Source organism: Amaranthus tricolor, chromosome 17 (genome assembly GCF_026212465.1).
Source record: "Amaranthus tricolor cultivar Red isolate AtriRed21 chromosome 17, ASM2621246v1, whole genome shotgun sequence".
NCBI lineage: Eukaryota > Viridiplantae > Streptophyta > Magnoliopsida > Caryophyllales > Amaranthaceae > Amaranthus > Amaranthus tricolor.
Window position 1 is genome coordinate 6,863,193 of NC_080063.1, and position 16,032 is coordinate 6,879,224.

The following is a 16,032-nucleotide window of genomic DNA, read 5'->3' on the forward strand; positions in this document are numbered from 1 at the left end:
CAATGATTTTACTTGATGACTATATTGTACTTATGTTTTTTTTATCGTATTTAAGTAAACCTTATTTTATATTTTCTCAGTTGTAAGATATATTTTTACTTATGTTTTGAACATTTTTTTTTATTTCAAATGGTTTTTAGCAGTTCGGCGTTTTACACTTCCGCATTATTTATCTTAAGTATAATTATTAATGTTAATTATGTAACGAGAGTGCCGCTCCTGCTACACGCTGGATAGTACAGCAGTATGGCTGACTAATCTTTACATGAAAATAATTATTCTTAATAAGCATGATCGAAGCGTATGGTGCTGTGAATTGTCAGCTATTAAATTAAAACTTTCTCTTGTGTTATTATTTATTTGGTATGCGACGTTTGCTGACGTGTACTTTTGGTCTTAACGACCCTGCGAAGATGTTGTTTCCTATCTGGGCAATGACTAGCAGTAAGTTAAGTTGCAGGTCTGGGGAGTGAGGATTGACCCTCGAAGAAATAAATCCTTAGAATATAGAAGTTTGATAAGAAATAAATCATTAGAATTTCTAGTTAAGTTTGAAGAAAGTTTGGTTTTTATGAGGCGATTTTCGTTCTCAAGTTGTAATAAGTAGATTTAACTTTTCGTTCTTATCCGCTGCTAAGAATTCCTTATTATCTAGTAGTTCTTAATAACGCTAATAAAACTCGATCCGCAAGCTTCCCTTAATTTCAAATCCGTTTTTAACTGCCTTCTAACATCCTGGTTTGACTCGGACGATATATACTTGTTTTTAAAAGGTCATCTTCTCTTTTCGTACGATCCGAGTTATTCCGAGATGTTACAGAACCGCTGGGCCAGTTCACCCGGACCGGTTCCGGTTCCATGGAACCATTGGGCCGGTTCACCCGGACCGGGTCTGGTTCACCTGGACCGATTTCGGTTGCGGCCCGCGGTTCTTAGGTCCGGTTCAGGCAGTTTTTTTCCGGTGGTTTCACGGTTCCCCGGTTCGGAACTTGTCGCGAACGGTTTCGGTTCCGGGTAACTCGCTCTGTGGCCATCACTAGTCTCAATCATGCATGCTTGTAGTGTTATGAAAACAAATCTTAAACATTGTGAACACAAATTGTCAAATTCATTATTCACAGCACTTAGTAATTGTGGTACATTGTAGGCTGCTTTCTGATATTACAAAGCCTGAATTGACCTAAAGAAATCTAGGTCTAGTACATTCATGTCATGAGAATTTGGTGGTTGTTGTAAAAAATCATCGTTCAGTGCCTCCTCCATAAATTCATTGTCATTGTGTGCTATGTGCGGCTTTGCATTATCCTGTTGAATAAAAATGTGCTTTGACATTCCGTGTGGCCACTTAGCTCTTATGGTGGGTAGGACATTAGTGATGAGGATTGATCTCATGTGCTCTTTGGTTATTGATTGTATTGATTTGGTCTCTAATTCCCCCCTCTTTCTGTTCTTTGAGCTCCTTTTCGCAGGCTCTTGAGTAATAAAAGGCCATATCCCTATCTTACCATCAAAAAACACATCACCATTATTTAAAAAAATTAGATTTGCAACCGCACACATAAACATTATTTTTGGGATGAATCTTTTGGACTGACATTCCCTATGTGGTTCCACTTCACCCGGTCCTAAGTAGTAAGTCTGCAATTCCCGAGTTAGATAAAAGTGTTTTTCATCAATATGAACAATGTTATTATGTGGCTTAAACTTGAAATAATCAATGTGTTCCTCATATTGCAACTTAGATAATGCAAAACTTAACCTGTGTAGTTTGTTGTTATCATTCAGTGTGTGTTTGATTGCGTTTGTATGCTTTCTAATAACTATGTCCTTCTTCCACCTAGATATTGTTGACTGTGATACTTCTATTTGCTTTGCCACTGAATGTTGAGTGCCTTTTAGTTCAAATTTGATGGACTTGAACTTCTCATCCTCAAATTGGATTTTGTTGGGTGCTTGTCTCCCAATCCTCTTGTTGTTAAGGTTGATGGCTGTGTTGTTGTTTTTCTTTTGCTTATGAACTTCTTTCCATAATCTCGTGATTGTTTTTCTACACACTTCGTACCTAGCATCAGTTTTCCTTTCCTGTTTAATTTGCAAAATAATTTTTTCATTATTTGAGTTTTTTGTTTGGGGGACAGGTTCTTGGGTTGAGCCATTTTTGTTTCACTTGTAAGTGTAATTAATGTGAGACTATGTCCTTGGTATTTATGGCACTTTGTTTCTGTTTTCATTTATGACGCCATTGATCAATTCTACTTGGTACCTGTTCTCCATTTTTGTTTGCTGTTTGGGTTTATATTTTTGGTTTGGCGCCTGTTCAGATACCATTTATGTTTGCTATTTGTTTTTGGTTTCTGCTTTCTGTATTTTTTTGGACATTTAATTTGGATTTTTGAATAAAAATGGGATGGTACAATGACGATTTTTTAATAAAAATGAAATATTGGTTGTTTACAATACCGTGGCAATTTATGAGAATTTTAATGCATCATTTTTGGTTGCTAATGCGAAAAATCTGAAGTCGATGATCGGAAAAAAATCTGCAACCACATGATCAAAAACGATTTGAACTACATCGAATCTGTTGAAGATTTGAGAAGGCTGTCCGAGATTAAGTAATTGAACTATGTATTTTTTTTTCCGGACTAAGTATGTAATGTAATTGTAGGACGTATGTATTTTACATTATTAACCCGAACTATGTAATTTTCGGTTATTAAAAAAATAACCACTTTTGAAGGTGAAAATTATAAACCATTTTTAAATGAACACAACTATGTTCAAATTTGGAGGAAATCATTAGTCCCTTAATCAATTCATTAACAAACCCATAATATTACTCTCTCCTACCCCAAGGGTCCCATTTTGACTCACTTTAAAATCCGTAAAAAGTCAAATGGGACATTTAGGTTGCATAGGAGGGAGTATATAATAAAAAAGTATACATTAAGACAAATCTAACGAGATCTCATATGAATATATTTTATCATCTATATAGATTTTAAAAATCTTAATTAAATTTCTCTCTCCAAAGTAAAATTCTAAACGAAAAGAACATTACTAAACAAAGGGAGTATGATCTAATTTCTCTCTAGTGAATCAAAATCCTAGTTCGATCTGCTTTTCGCTGATTTCGCTATCTATTATGCTTAATTTTTAGTAAAATATCATTGATTGGGTTAGATTATACTCTATTTTCTTTAATCAAATTCGTGGCATTGTTATACGTTTAATTTGGTTATATGATTTGTGTTTGATGAGCTCATATCCCCTCCTCTCTCTGGATTGTTACTGATCGTGACATATTGTGAGGAAAAATTACTATCATTAGCTATTTTAAAGGGACAAAGTATTACTTTTTTTGGTATTTAATAGTTGCTATCCTTTATATAGCAATAATGTTTATCGACTGATTTAATTGACATATTGTATTTATAATACTCCCTCCGTTCTCTTTTGTTTTTCCCACATTTTCCATTTGGAAATTTTTAAATGTTATTCATATTTAAAATCATTATTCTATTCTAATGACTAACAGAATTCAAGAATATTATTCCACTTACACTCTAATTTATAGAAATTAAATTACATTTTATAATTCCTAATGTATTAACTTTATACACACCCAATGGAGTTTAATTGACATTATTACACTTATACTTTAATCAATAGAATCTTTATTTTTTTATATATTATTTTACTCAAGTCTCATAGTATCTAATGTGTAGTTATTATTTATATTGATTTCTTTCCAAATTTCAAATGGAAAGATAAAAAAAAAAAAAAGCAAAGAGAGTACAAAATATAATTAAGTGTGATCTTATTTGATTCGTTAATGCCTATTTCTATAATATTAACTATTTAGAACTTTTAATATTATAAAATTAGAGATATTAAAAAATAAAATTATGTATTTAATAATGTGAAGCAGTCAAAAACATAAAAACCAGAAAATTATTTAATTGTGATTTGATTGTAGTTGATTATTGCGACCTTTAATCGGTTGGAAATTGTGTTGGCTAACGGTATGCTTAAACATGTGATTCAAATTACTTGATTTGGAATATCCGGTACTTTGTTCTAAAAACCGGATAATTCATTTGTTTTTCAGAAAATCAGGTCGAATTCCGTTTTAAATTATTCATATGTTTTGCCTGGGGGCATTTAGATTCCTAAGCTTAGTATAGTGGTACACCTAAATAATTTATAATTTATAATAATTTTTAAAAATTAATGAAAGAGAAGTAGGTTTAAATAAACGAATAAAATCGAATATTCGGTATTTGGTTTAACTGGATCAAATTCAGATCACGATTTTCATTGTTTGAAAGAAAATTATCCGAATTTTCATATCCAAATCAATTCGATATCTAATTTTTTACACTCCTAGTGTTTATGGGGGAGGTGAAGTAAAGAAGATGAAAGGAGGTGGGTGAGATTTACTTCCTCATTTTTTAGTTGTTTTTTTTTCAAATTTAAACTTTTTATGTATAATTAAAATAAAATATGATGAACCAATTAAAATATGACAACATGGCAAATTAATTTTTTTTTTAAAAAAATCAATCGTCTGCTTATAATTTTCAAGAGGATAAGTTTTTAAAAGAAAATTACTACAAATGTTGGGTCTTTAAAAAGTTAATAAAACGTGGATCTTTTAAAAGATAATATCTATAGAATTAAATATTTCCTTTACTTTTTGTTTTTTCGTAATTCTACTCTTAATTTGTCTTTTATTTTCCTAAAAATCAAAATATAATCAATTAAGATTTTATTTTAAGTCATAATATAAATTTTATTATTAAAAATTTCTTTTAATGATTAGTTATACACAATTAAAAATATTACAACTAAAATTAGGAAAATTCCTCATGGTAGCATCGTACTTTTATGAAATGCAGAGGCAGCACTTTTGCAAGATTTTTCTACATGGTAGCATTCAGTTTATACCTTATCTAACTGTCATAGCATTTTCCGTTAATTTCTTGTCAATTTCCATTTAATTCACCATTTTGACGTTTCTACCCTTATTAAGTGTTGGTTGTTGTCTTTATAATTTGCCCTAAAAAATTTTTATGCTCTCAAATGTTTAATTCACCAACGCTCTCAAATGTATAGGGCAAATTATAAACACAACAACCAACACTTAATAAGGATAGAAACGTCAAAATGGTGAATTAAACGGACATTGACAAGAATTTAATGAAAATGCTACGACAGTTAAATAAGGCATAATGTTACCATATGAAAATTTCTTACAAAAGTGTTATCACTGGCATTTCATTAAAGTTCGATGCTATTATGTAGAAGTTCCCTTAAATTAATACATTTGGAAAAATCAATGAAACATTTGATTACAATAAGAAACATCTATAATCTATCTATTCTATAAAGACTACTAATGAAGAAACGAGACTGATTCATGTCAGACTCTCATTCAATATTTTTCTGCTGAATTATGCTAACGTGGCAACTGATTATTTATTGCAAATCATTTCCTAAAATACTAGAATTTATTTAAGGTGCAAAATAAGATTTGAACAGCTTTATTATTTTCTAATATGATTCGTATATTATATCCAATATAAAAGAAAATAATATTTTAATGTAGCAAAATTATTTTCCTAATTTGTTTGATAGCTGTAGAATAATATTATTCCTAAATTTATAGATCAGTGTAAATTTTTGAATAATATTGTGAAATCTGTAGAATAATGTGACTAAAATGTTAATCAATATCATTAATTTGGTAAGTATGTTAAAAATGATACAATATACTAATGAAGAGACGATTAGGACACAAGTCGACTTTATAATAAAAAAAATTTCGCTCTTTTTGTTTTCTTATTAGGAAAATATTTTTTAGCATATCATGTAATATCTTTCTGATTAGATTTGTTTAATTGATTAATTACAAAAGATTTTAAAACTTTACCTTATTTACTACTAATTTTTTGGCATATACAATCATCTAAAATATGTAATATCTTTTAATTACAATGGATAACTATCGAATAACATATTAATTATTTATGTAAATTATTAATTTTCATTAAAAAATTTGTAATAAATTAAGAAAAGAAAATAATTTTAAACGTTTTTCATAGATAATCCTGTATATTACTTACATGGCTATAATTTTTAAAGTTTTTCATAGATAAGCCTGTATATTATTTTAAATTATTTTTATATTATTTTTGATGTGTAGAAATTTTCTATTATTTTAGTGCATAATTTTATGATTATGTTTTATATAGTAATATATTAATAATATGAATTTCAATTCAATAGTAATACTTTTACAGTTTTTAAAACAAATCAATTTACAGTTTCAATATACTTAAAAAGTTAAGAGTCATATAATAACTTAATTACACATATAAAATTAGTAATTTTATATTCAAATAATTCATAAATCATAGTTGACACGAAAATCTATCTAATTAACAAATAATGAAGACATAGAAAAATATCTATTTTGTACAAAAACAAGGTTAATATAAAATATAATTCTACTAAAAGTAAAAGAGCAGTGCATAGCAAGGAATAGTAAATTGTGAAGGCTGGTGCATAGCAGCTGCAAACAATAAATTCCCCTGTCTCTCCCGCTATCTCTCTCCAAATTTCAAGTCTTCCTTCTCCTCAATCCTTATTCCCTCTCTAACTCCATTTCTAACCTTGTTTCTCTCACTTGCTCTCTATCGTCAATCACCATTTTTCCGGCGAAAATGATGACGGTATTTTCTCATTCCTCCACCTCAATCGCCGGAAAACAGATTTTTCCAGTGAACTACGAAGCTGAAGTCTCACAACGTCTCCTTGATTCTCTCTGTTCCGGCAATTTCAAGTCTGTTTCCGATTGCATCGTAGACTCTTTTCTTGATGTTAATTTCGTCGGTGCTGTCTCTCTTAAATTTCGACGTTCTGAGGTCGTACTCCATGATCATTTGCCAAATGAGATTGTTGTAAAATATGAAGAGTTTAAAACTGATGTTACACCTCTCTTCCTTGCTGTTCATTTCGGAAATCTTAATCTCGTTCGCCAATTCCTGGTAATTCTTCAATTTTTTTTTGTGATGCTAATTGGTTTTGCATTAATGAAAAATTGTCCAAGTAATTAAATCTTGTTCTATATTTCAATGTATTTCTGATTACTTGTAAAATCTTTTCCCTCCTTCAAAATTTGAATACATCATGTCAAAATTAACAAAAAGGTTTTTGTGGTCCTTCATTTGAACTCGTACTCCTGAAGTTTTTGTTTGCTAGAATTACTTTATGGTTTGAATTTCTTCTCAGTAAATAATAAAAAATAACTATTTGAATTTCAAAATTTGATGTATTTATTTGTGGCTAATTTGTTCCCGTAGCTTTATTTTTACTACACAACTGTTGCTTCCTCCGCTTCTAGTTTTTCGGTTTTGATGCGGTTAATTAATAATTAGACTCACTCCTAGTACTAGTTATTAATTTAACATTTTAAATTTTTTTGTTGACAATTAATTTATATTATTTTTTTTCCAAAACGATGAGTACTTTTCTATTGTCTTGGATTGGAAGCGCAGAGAATGTGATGTAGGAGAATAGTAACGGAATCCGCGGGTTACCTGAGTTAATTTGAAGCCTTACTTCCTTTAATTTGTCTTGAATTACTCTTACTGTGGACTTAAGAGTAAGATTAAATATTTTTTTAAGTGCAAGGCTCGTTTAACTTTTTGTCTATGCTGTCCCACCAAAAGTAATTGTGATAGGTATCTCCAAATTAATTTGCTCCAATTTTGGGTGATCTTTTCCCTTCTTTTCAAAGATTTGAAGTTTTATTTGTTTCCTTGAAAGATAATCCTATATAGTACTCTACTTCATATGCTATCATATCAAATTCTGCTAGACAATCTTCACAATTACAAAGAATATGGAGATAAGGAATTAAACTATTACTCATAAATTTTAGTAACTTATAACATATTGCTTATTTATAAACAGAAATAAACTATGACCACAAGGAAAACTAAAGAGAGTTACTTATTTAGTTTTATATTGTTTTTTACAAAGCTCTTACAATTTGATCAAAATGTGAGAAGTGCAGTGAATAGAACTATAGAAGGCATAACTATAATCGTTTTAAACTCTAAACTATTTCAAGTATAATTAATGTGGTGCGATGGAAGTTTAGTTTTAGGATATAGAGTAGAAATATAGCAATTTATTCGTCACTCTTATTTTATTTTGATTTTTGATAAATTAAAACATACTTAAATTAAATTTTGTTTGATTTCTCTTTATGTAAATATTGTTAATCTTATATTTTTATAATTTTTTATTGTACTTAATTAAAAAAAATTACTTAGAATAATTTAACCTTTTCATAATTTACCTATTGATTAACTATGAATAATCTCAACTTTGAGGAGTGTTTTTCTAGAGTAAATCCGCTAACAGGATGATTTGTTATAGCAAGTTTTTTTAACAAGAAAAACTATAAATTAAAATAAAATGTTGAAAAAAATGTTAAAAATTTAATATTTTTTTTGATTTTTCCAAATTTTTAAAAATTTTCTCTAAATATAAAATAAATTTTCAGTTTATTTTTTGGGTGAATTACCTACTATAGCAGGTCATCGAGATAGTCAAGTTTACTTTAAGCAAATACCCTTAAAGTTAAGATTAGTTATGATTAATAAATAGGTAAGATTATTGTAGAAAATCATAAAAAATTAAATTAGTTTAGATAAATTTTCCAAAAAAATATGAAGAATTGAATTAATAATTAGACATTAGAAATAGAATGGATGTATTGAGCTATGAAAAAGTTAAAGTTAAATATTTAAAATGGAGGAATTACAAAATTGAACGATCTCGAGGTCATCAACTTTCGCTATCTTAGTAGTTTTCCCTCCATAGTTCTAGATTTTTAGAAATAGTAGTACTTGGTCTTTCATTTTTTTATTTTTACACTTGTTTTCAAGATTCTTAGAGGAGGATTTCTTAGGCGGAGGGACCTATAGGCTATAAGAAGAGAGCAATTCTTTTATTTAAATGAAATTAAACTAGAAGAGATCATCATATTCAACGTCTAAACATTTACTAGCGGACCATCATAATTCTAAGTAACACTTATAAATAAGAATAAGGAAATTATTTGGATGATTATTATCATTAATATTAATAAAAATTAAAAAGGAGGAAACATGTGAAAAACTATCATAAGCAGGGAAATTAAAAATACTCAAATATCAATGCTTATGACTAAAAAATAATTAATAGAAAAAAGTATTATTTGGACAAGTTCATTAAAACAATTAGAGATTTACCAGTAATCATTTTTTACTAGCAGGAGTACATTTTACTAGTACTAAATTTAATTTGTTCCCTATAGGCCATACTAGTATGTAGTTAGGTTGCTTGTTTTATGCAGCCTTATAGAAAAGCTAAATTGTTTCTTTTTTGCATTACTTGCACACTACTTTAATAAATCTTGTTTAGAAAAGATGATAAGTATTTTATTTATAATTTACTTGGGGCTTGGACTTTATTTTTTACTTCGCGATTCTGTTTAATTTTAATTTTTAGTCTAACTTTAATTTATAATGTAAAATTTTTTATTATTTGCCTTATTATATCACATAATTCCAAAATTTATTTTGTAAAGCAATCCTCCTATATTGTCAAGAAAATAGAAAACTATACTTTTTATAAGAAGTTGCTTTAGTGTCCTATATAGGAATAGGAGTTACAACAGAAATCAATACGATTACATACACAAATATTAGTAAAACTTAATCAGATTGCAGCAAAAAAAAAGATATCAGTACTGGTCAGAGATGTTTATGCTGGCCAAATTCTGTCTATTTAATTTGTCTGATCTAAAGGATTATGAATTTGGCAAAGGGGCGTGTTCTTGGGTAAGGCCAAAAAAAAAAACCACAAGGACGTTAAGTAAACTCTCTTGGGCGCCACAATCTCTTATTTATGATTAAGCAGGAGCATAATAAATGCTTTCTAGTCACAAATTTGACTTTCCCTTAGTAAATGAATATCAATATCAATTGGAATCACAAATGATCTTCGCTTGTGTTTTTTCTTAAATCTAAAGTTTGTTGGTCAACACTCAAACATGCTGTAAAGCCCCCACCACTGATCTCTTTATACAATGTTATATTGTATTATCTCATTATCTGTTATCATTTAAGCGTGTCAATTAAATGCTAATATATTTGTGCTGTTTATCTGCATTATATAATACTATGCTTCAAAACTAAAAAGGAATTATAATCTATAAATTATTCTGCGAATTAAGTTTTTCTGGGTTCTTATGGTTCTTTCAAAATTTCTAAGTGTCTTTTTACAATTTATTAGGAGGTTTGTGGGTTAGATCACAAAAAGTCTCAAAATGACGCTGTGAGCAAAATTTTAAAATCAGGACCCACGCGAAAACTTAATAACTTTATGAAACTTTGGTATCTTGGAAAATCAACATTCTCCTCAAGCCTCATTGCTAGGACAACACAGGAAGAAGTTTGTTTTATAGAAGCACTAGGTGATTGTAAGCACATGTTATTTAATATTTTATCATATTTAACATATAATTTTACGTAAATAAAAAATATCAAAAACAGATGAATAAAAAAAATATTGGTACGCAATTTAAAATATAGGTTTGTGTACTATAATATACATTACGATGGAAAATAAAGTTAAATGATATATAAACTTAGTGAAATGGATAAAAAACTTTTATCAACTATAAATATTGAACCACTTTTTTGTATACAATATTATATGTTAAAGTATAAATATTATCATAAGCATCACATATTAAAATCTTTAATTTTTGCTTACTTTTGCCCCATGAAACTAAATATGATTGATCATGCATTAATACATATTGGTAAAAATTTAAAGTTTATGTTAGGTAATAATCAAATGATTGAATTTTAATTTTATATCTTACTCATTATTTCCTATCAGTAAAATAAATTTTAGATGTTAGTATTAGGAAACAATATCACAATTGTTATTGTCAATCCTCCTCAAGTTTAATTACTCCTTTGTAGATTTCGTCCATCTCTAAACACGACTTACTTCCCCTCAATTTGAATAAAAAAATTAAAATTTGCTAAATTAGGAAAAAAGAGATCCAGGTTTGATCAATCAAAATAATAACAATAAAAAGCAATTAAAATTTAAAGTTATAAATAAATCATTCACATTCATAGTAAAAATATGATATCAAAAATCAATAAATAACATTTTTAAGAAAATAAAAGATAAAAATAGACTAATGTTGGAAATATGGCCCATTCATCGAGATTGGTTACATGCTTTACTTCTCTCTTTAGTTCGAATTAGCTAAACCCAAAAATTCTATAGAGAGATAATTAAAAATAAAAAAACTCAATTTTTTAGATATGAGAATAGAAGAAAGATAGGGAATTTTTATGAGACAAAGATAGTACTAATCTTTCATTACAAGTTGCAATGATCTTCAAAAAATGTGATAATTAGTTTAAGGAGATATAGAAAGTTATTAATGTTACAGTAATTAATTTCTTAATTGTAGGGATTATTATAGTAGATAATCTAGATAATTAAAGGCTATTTGAGGTAATAGCGTATTCAGTACTCTAATTACTTGGCGGAAACTAAACTCATCAAAATTTGATACTATAATTAGATGGTCTATGTTTTAGCATTAGATATAATGTTTCCTTCACCCCACTATCCTAAAGTCAAAACTGGTTTTGAATTTTTCATTTGGATGAAACGTTGCGTTTTACACTCTGAACAGAGTTATCCAAACAGTTACCTGTTTTGTTTCTGGTGGTATACGTTTTTGAGGTTATAAATTGTTGTATTACATGAATACATCAATCAGAAGTCCTGAAGCATTTACTTTCTGGGTAGTTAAATATTGATAAATATGTATTTGTAATACACGTTTTTCTGGAGATAAATTTTTTCTTGCTTTTTTACGGGTTTAAATAATAGAGGAAAAGTTTTTATTTTAGTGGAATAAATTAGATTTTAAAAAGGCCAATACACTCAATTTAAAGTTAGTTTCAGCAATACAAAAGTGAAATTTGATTAGTTGAAATGTTTGAAGTGGAGATTAGAAAAACTAGGATGTAACTCTGTATATAACCAGTTACTTTCAAGTATTACTCCTTCATGGCACTTATTTTATTACATTTTCAATTTTGGTATGTCAATATATATTACTCTTTTTGACATACGAAATTTGTTTTGATTTGATTTTTATTCTAACCCACCAAATTTGCCCAATTTATATATGTGATAAATTGGATAGAAGTGCTAATGCAACAACTAACTCGAAGTATTTATGAAACAAACGTAAGGAGTGAGTTGAATCAATTTAACGTGTGGAATTTTCCTAATCTTTCATCTATTTTGTCAAAGGTTAAATCATTAAGTTGCACTAGTTATAGCAAATGTTAAACTAGAATACTCCAAACTAAATTTAGGTAAATCTGGATTCATTATGCTTGGTTGGTTTGTGCCTGTGTGGTTGTGTTAATCACATCTTCTTCAGTAAGAAGTTGATCCAAAATTGTGTGTTTGAGAAACATCCAAAGAAGTTAAGCTAATATTGCAGCGATACTTAAGGGCCCCTTTATTTGCTAGTTAACTACTTAGTTCACTGCAATATGAACAAATGTTTCTTATTAGCACATGAAACAAATGTTTGGTTTTACCTTGAACTTGAGAAACGCAGTCTGTCGGGGGAGAGGAGATTAGAAACAACCACAACATGATGGATTTCTGTAGATGTTTGATGAAATTGCATAAATTGTTTTGTTATTGTTCATAGGATTCTTCTGGTAGATGCTATTATAAGTAGATCTGAAAATATAGGTGACATGATGCACATGAAGATCCTCAAGGCCCATATTAAATTGTTCCACATCCATGAAGACAGACCGACGCTGAAGTTTACATTACAAAACTACAGTATATGTCTCTTGTACTAATAGTTGCAAAAAATAATAGGAGTACTACACTACATTAACTAAGTTCCATGCCCCTCTGTTTGTCACATCAGCATCTCACATCTTATTTGTCATCTAATGTAATTCAGCAGTAATTTAGTCATTGTTTCTTTTCTTTTTTTGTTTACTTTTCACGCAATAATACAATAGAAAAATACAACCATGTTAAGATGATATTTTCATGTCTTTATGCTAATAAAAAAAATGCCCTGTATCTATCCACATAAGTATTGAAGTTAACTGTTTCATGGATGACAGAATGCTGGAGCTGATGTAAATCAAAAACTTTTTAGAGGTTTCGCAATCACAGCAGCTGTGAGAGAAGGGCATCTTGAGATATTAGAAGTGTTGCTCAAAGCTGGGGCTTCTCAACCAGGTTGTGAACAAGCCCTGTTGGAGACAAGCATTCATGGACGGGCAAGGTTCGTGGAACTTCTTATGGAATCTGACCTTATACGGCCCCATGTTTCCCTGCATGCTTTTGTCACAGCATGTGCCAGAGGATTCACTGACGTTGTTGATGCAATGATGAAGGTAATATGCTAATATATAAACTATTGCATCACCATATCCCATAGTACTATTTTTTCTATAAAAATATTGTTTTGGGTTTTGGCAGTTACTTCCTTCTCTGGACATATCTATAGATGTCAACTAGGTGCATGAGTCTTTGTCCCTGATTAATACTCTATTATCCAATTGTATTGAATTTTTTTTTAAAGTTTTGGTCTTTTAGTTTTTGGGTCTGATTTCAACAATTTATAATCTATTAGTAATTGAACACTATTTATGATGACACATTAGTAATTGAACTTTTAAAGGAACTGAGGCAAAGTCAAAAGAAACATGGGTAGTTATTATCTTAAGATTATAAATGATAATTCAGATTAAAGAGTAGGAGTATTAAAAATTTGTTTTGTTTATATCAAGTTTAGGGCAGGGGAATTGTAATTTAATCAATGTACGTTATGTGGTGAGGCTTTTGGGCCTCCCTGTTGGTATAGTAGCTGATTGTCCCTCTACAAGTTTGAGTTATTTTATAAAAGAAAAATGTATTATTATTACAATAAAAATATGTGGTTTAGAGGTTAAGAATGACTCTAAGAGTATATAGGAATATTATTTAAATAAGGAGCAAATCTTGAGTGAGACGGTATATAAAAAGCTCAAATTAAAAAAAATGAGTATTTTAGTATTTAAAAGGAATGTTTTAACTAATTTTGTTGAAATAGTTCATTTCATAATATTTCTTAATGAGACCGACCTAAATGAAAATTTGTGATAAATTAGAGGTTGGGGATTGGGGTTTAAATCTTGACCCATAGTCTTTTTATTTAAATAATTACTTTGACTTGTTGGAGTATATAACATATTATAGAGCTTTAATCATTAGTTTAAGTTTTTAGTTGAGCTGGTTTTTTTGATATAATATCAAAAGCCAACGTGACAAAAGGTCACGAGTTCGAATATCAATCACTCCTTATTTAAAGTATTGCTTTCACATTTCTAGCCCAAAGACCTCTCGTATGAAAGGACGTATTAGAGTATATAACACATCATGGAGCCTCAACCATTAACTTAAATTTTTAGTCGAGTTGATTCCCCGAAGTAACTCCTCTAATTTATGAGTCCAAAATAAAGTAAACAATAAGATGAATCTACAAAGATACAGTTTTTGGCTGCATTAGCTTACAAGGTCAATTTGTTGTTGTAACTGACAGTGTGGGGTGAATGCAAATGCAATGGACCGTGTACTTGTTCAGTCATCAAAGCCATCTCTTCATACCAACATTGACTGCAATGGTCTCGTAGCTGCTGTTGTCAGCAGGCAAGCATCTGTTGTCCGTTTGCTGCTACAGGTGACTTTCTCGCTTATCTTCACTGTAAATTCCGCTGTGCCCATGATTACTATTTTTACCATCTCATCTTTTCTTCATAAGTTTACTCAACTTATTTTAGTCCCTCTCTTTCCAATAATTGCTTATATATAAAAGTATAAAATAAAAAGTGTGAGAAAGTAAAAAATATAAAACATGTAGATAAGAATTTTAAAAAATAGTAAAAATACTACTGAAATTAAAATTATTGTAAAATTAAAGAAATATTATACAAAATGTTTCAATTTTATTAGGAATAGAGAAAGTAACCACTGACCAACAAATTCCAATATGAAATTAACTTTTTTATTGATAAGATGAATTTAATACTTTGTTTTACTTGGGTCGTAATAATTTTTGTTGTTGTTACTTGCAATATTTTTTATTATCAATTTTTTACCTATCAAACCTTAAAATCTAACCTAATACTATCTATCTAATTCTACTTAAAGCATTTCAATTATGCATTTAATTTATTGACCTGGTTTTATTTATTTAAACTATTGAACTTTAACTTTCTTTACAACCCTAATATCCAAAAATTGAGCATAATATTATATGGAAAATTCAAACAGAAATTTAAGGCAACCCACAACCCTGATAGTCACTTGAAAATATAACTACAATAATTCCCATGTATAAATATAATTTTAGTTTCTTATATAATAAGAAATTCCGTCTATATAAATTAATCACATATTCTATTTTGGTAATTGTCTTATCCTCTTTTATTCTTGTTTACAAACCCAGTACCCATGGGCCATGGGCTCATGAAGAACCACCTAATACATGAGGTTAACAAACTTCCACTTGGATATTCTCTAGAGTAGCAAACATTACACTACATTGATGAAATTATTAAAATCAGTTAAGATCTAGAATCAAAGGCTCTATTCCAAAAAACACCACAACACTAGTAAGGGGAACCAAAATTAATTAGAGAAATATTTGAAATATTCGATCACTTGAAAATGCTTGAAAAAATTAATCAACATAAACCACTCCAAATGATTCGGCTTTTCAATGTGAATCAAAACTCACATGACTACTTGAGGTCAACATCAAAGTATTTAGTATACTACTTGAGTTCACCTCACATAAATTATGTTTAGCACAAATGTAATTAGCTAGTATTGTTATGAATGAATAAT

The 16,032-nt window shown here is 29.0% G+C and overlaps 2 protein-coding genes across 2 annotated transcripts in view; one reads left to right on the top strand and one right to left on the bottom strand.

The window, feature by feature from the left end:
• Nucleotides 1-897: 897 nt before the first annotated feature.
• On the bottom strand, nucleotides 898-6,715 carry LOC130803689 (uncharacterized). The gene is made up of 4 exons (XM_057667890.1): nucleotides 6,692-6,715; nucleotides 1,596-2,082; nucleotides 1,166-1,496; nucleotides 898-1,078 (listed from the first exon to the last, which is right to left on the bottom strand). The coding sequence occupies exons 1-4, from the start codon at nucleotides 6,713-6,715 to the stop codon at nucleotides 898-900; spliced, it is 1,023 nt and encodes a 340-aa protein (XP_057523873.1).
• Nucleotides 6,539-16,032, top strand: part of LOC130803945 (uncharacterized) — a 14,360-nt gene continuing 4,866 nt past the window's right edge. The window contains exons 1-3 of the mRNA XM_057668181.1: nucleotides 6,539-7,052; nucleotides 13,263-13,538; nucleotides 14,726-14,863. Of these exons, the coding sequence (XP_057524164.1) occupies nucleotides 6,729-7,052; nucleotides 13,263-13,538; nucleotides 14,726-14,863 (738 nt within the window). The 5' untranslated portion in view covers nucleotides 6,539-6,728. The remainder of the gene's footprint in view (nucleotides 7,053-13,262; nucleotides 13,539-14,725; nucleotides 14,864-16,032) is intronic.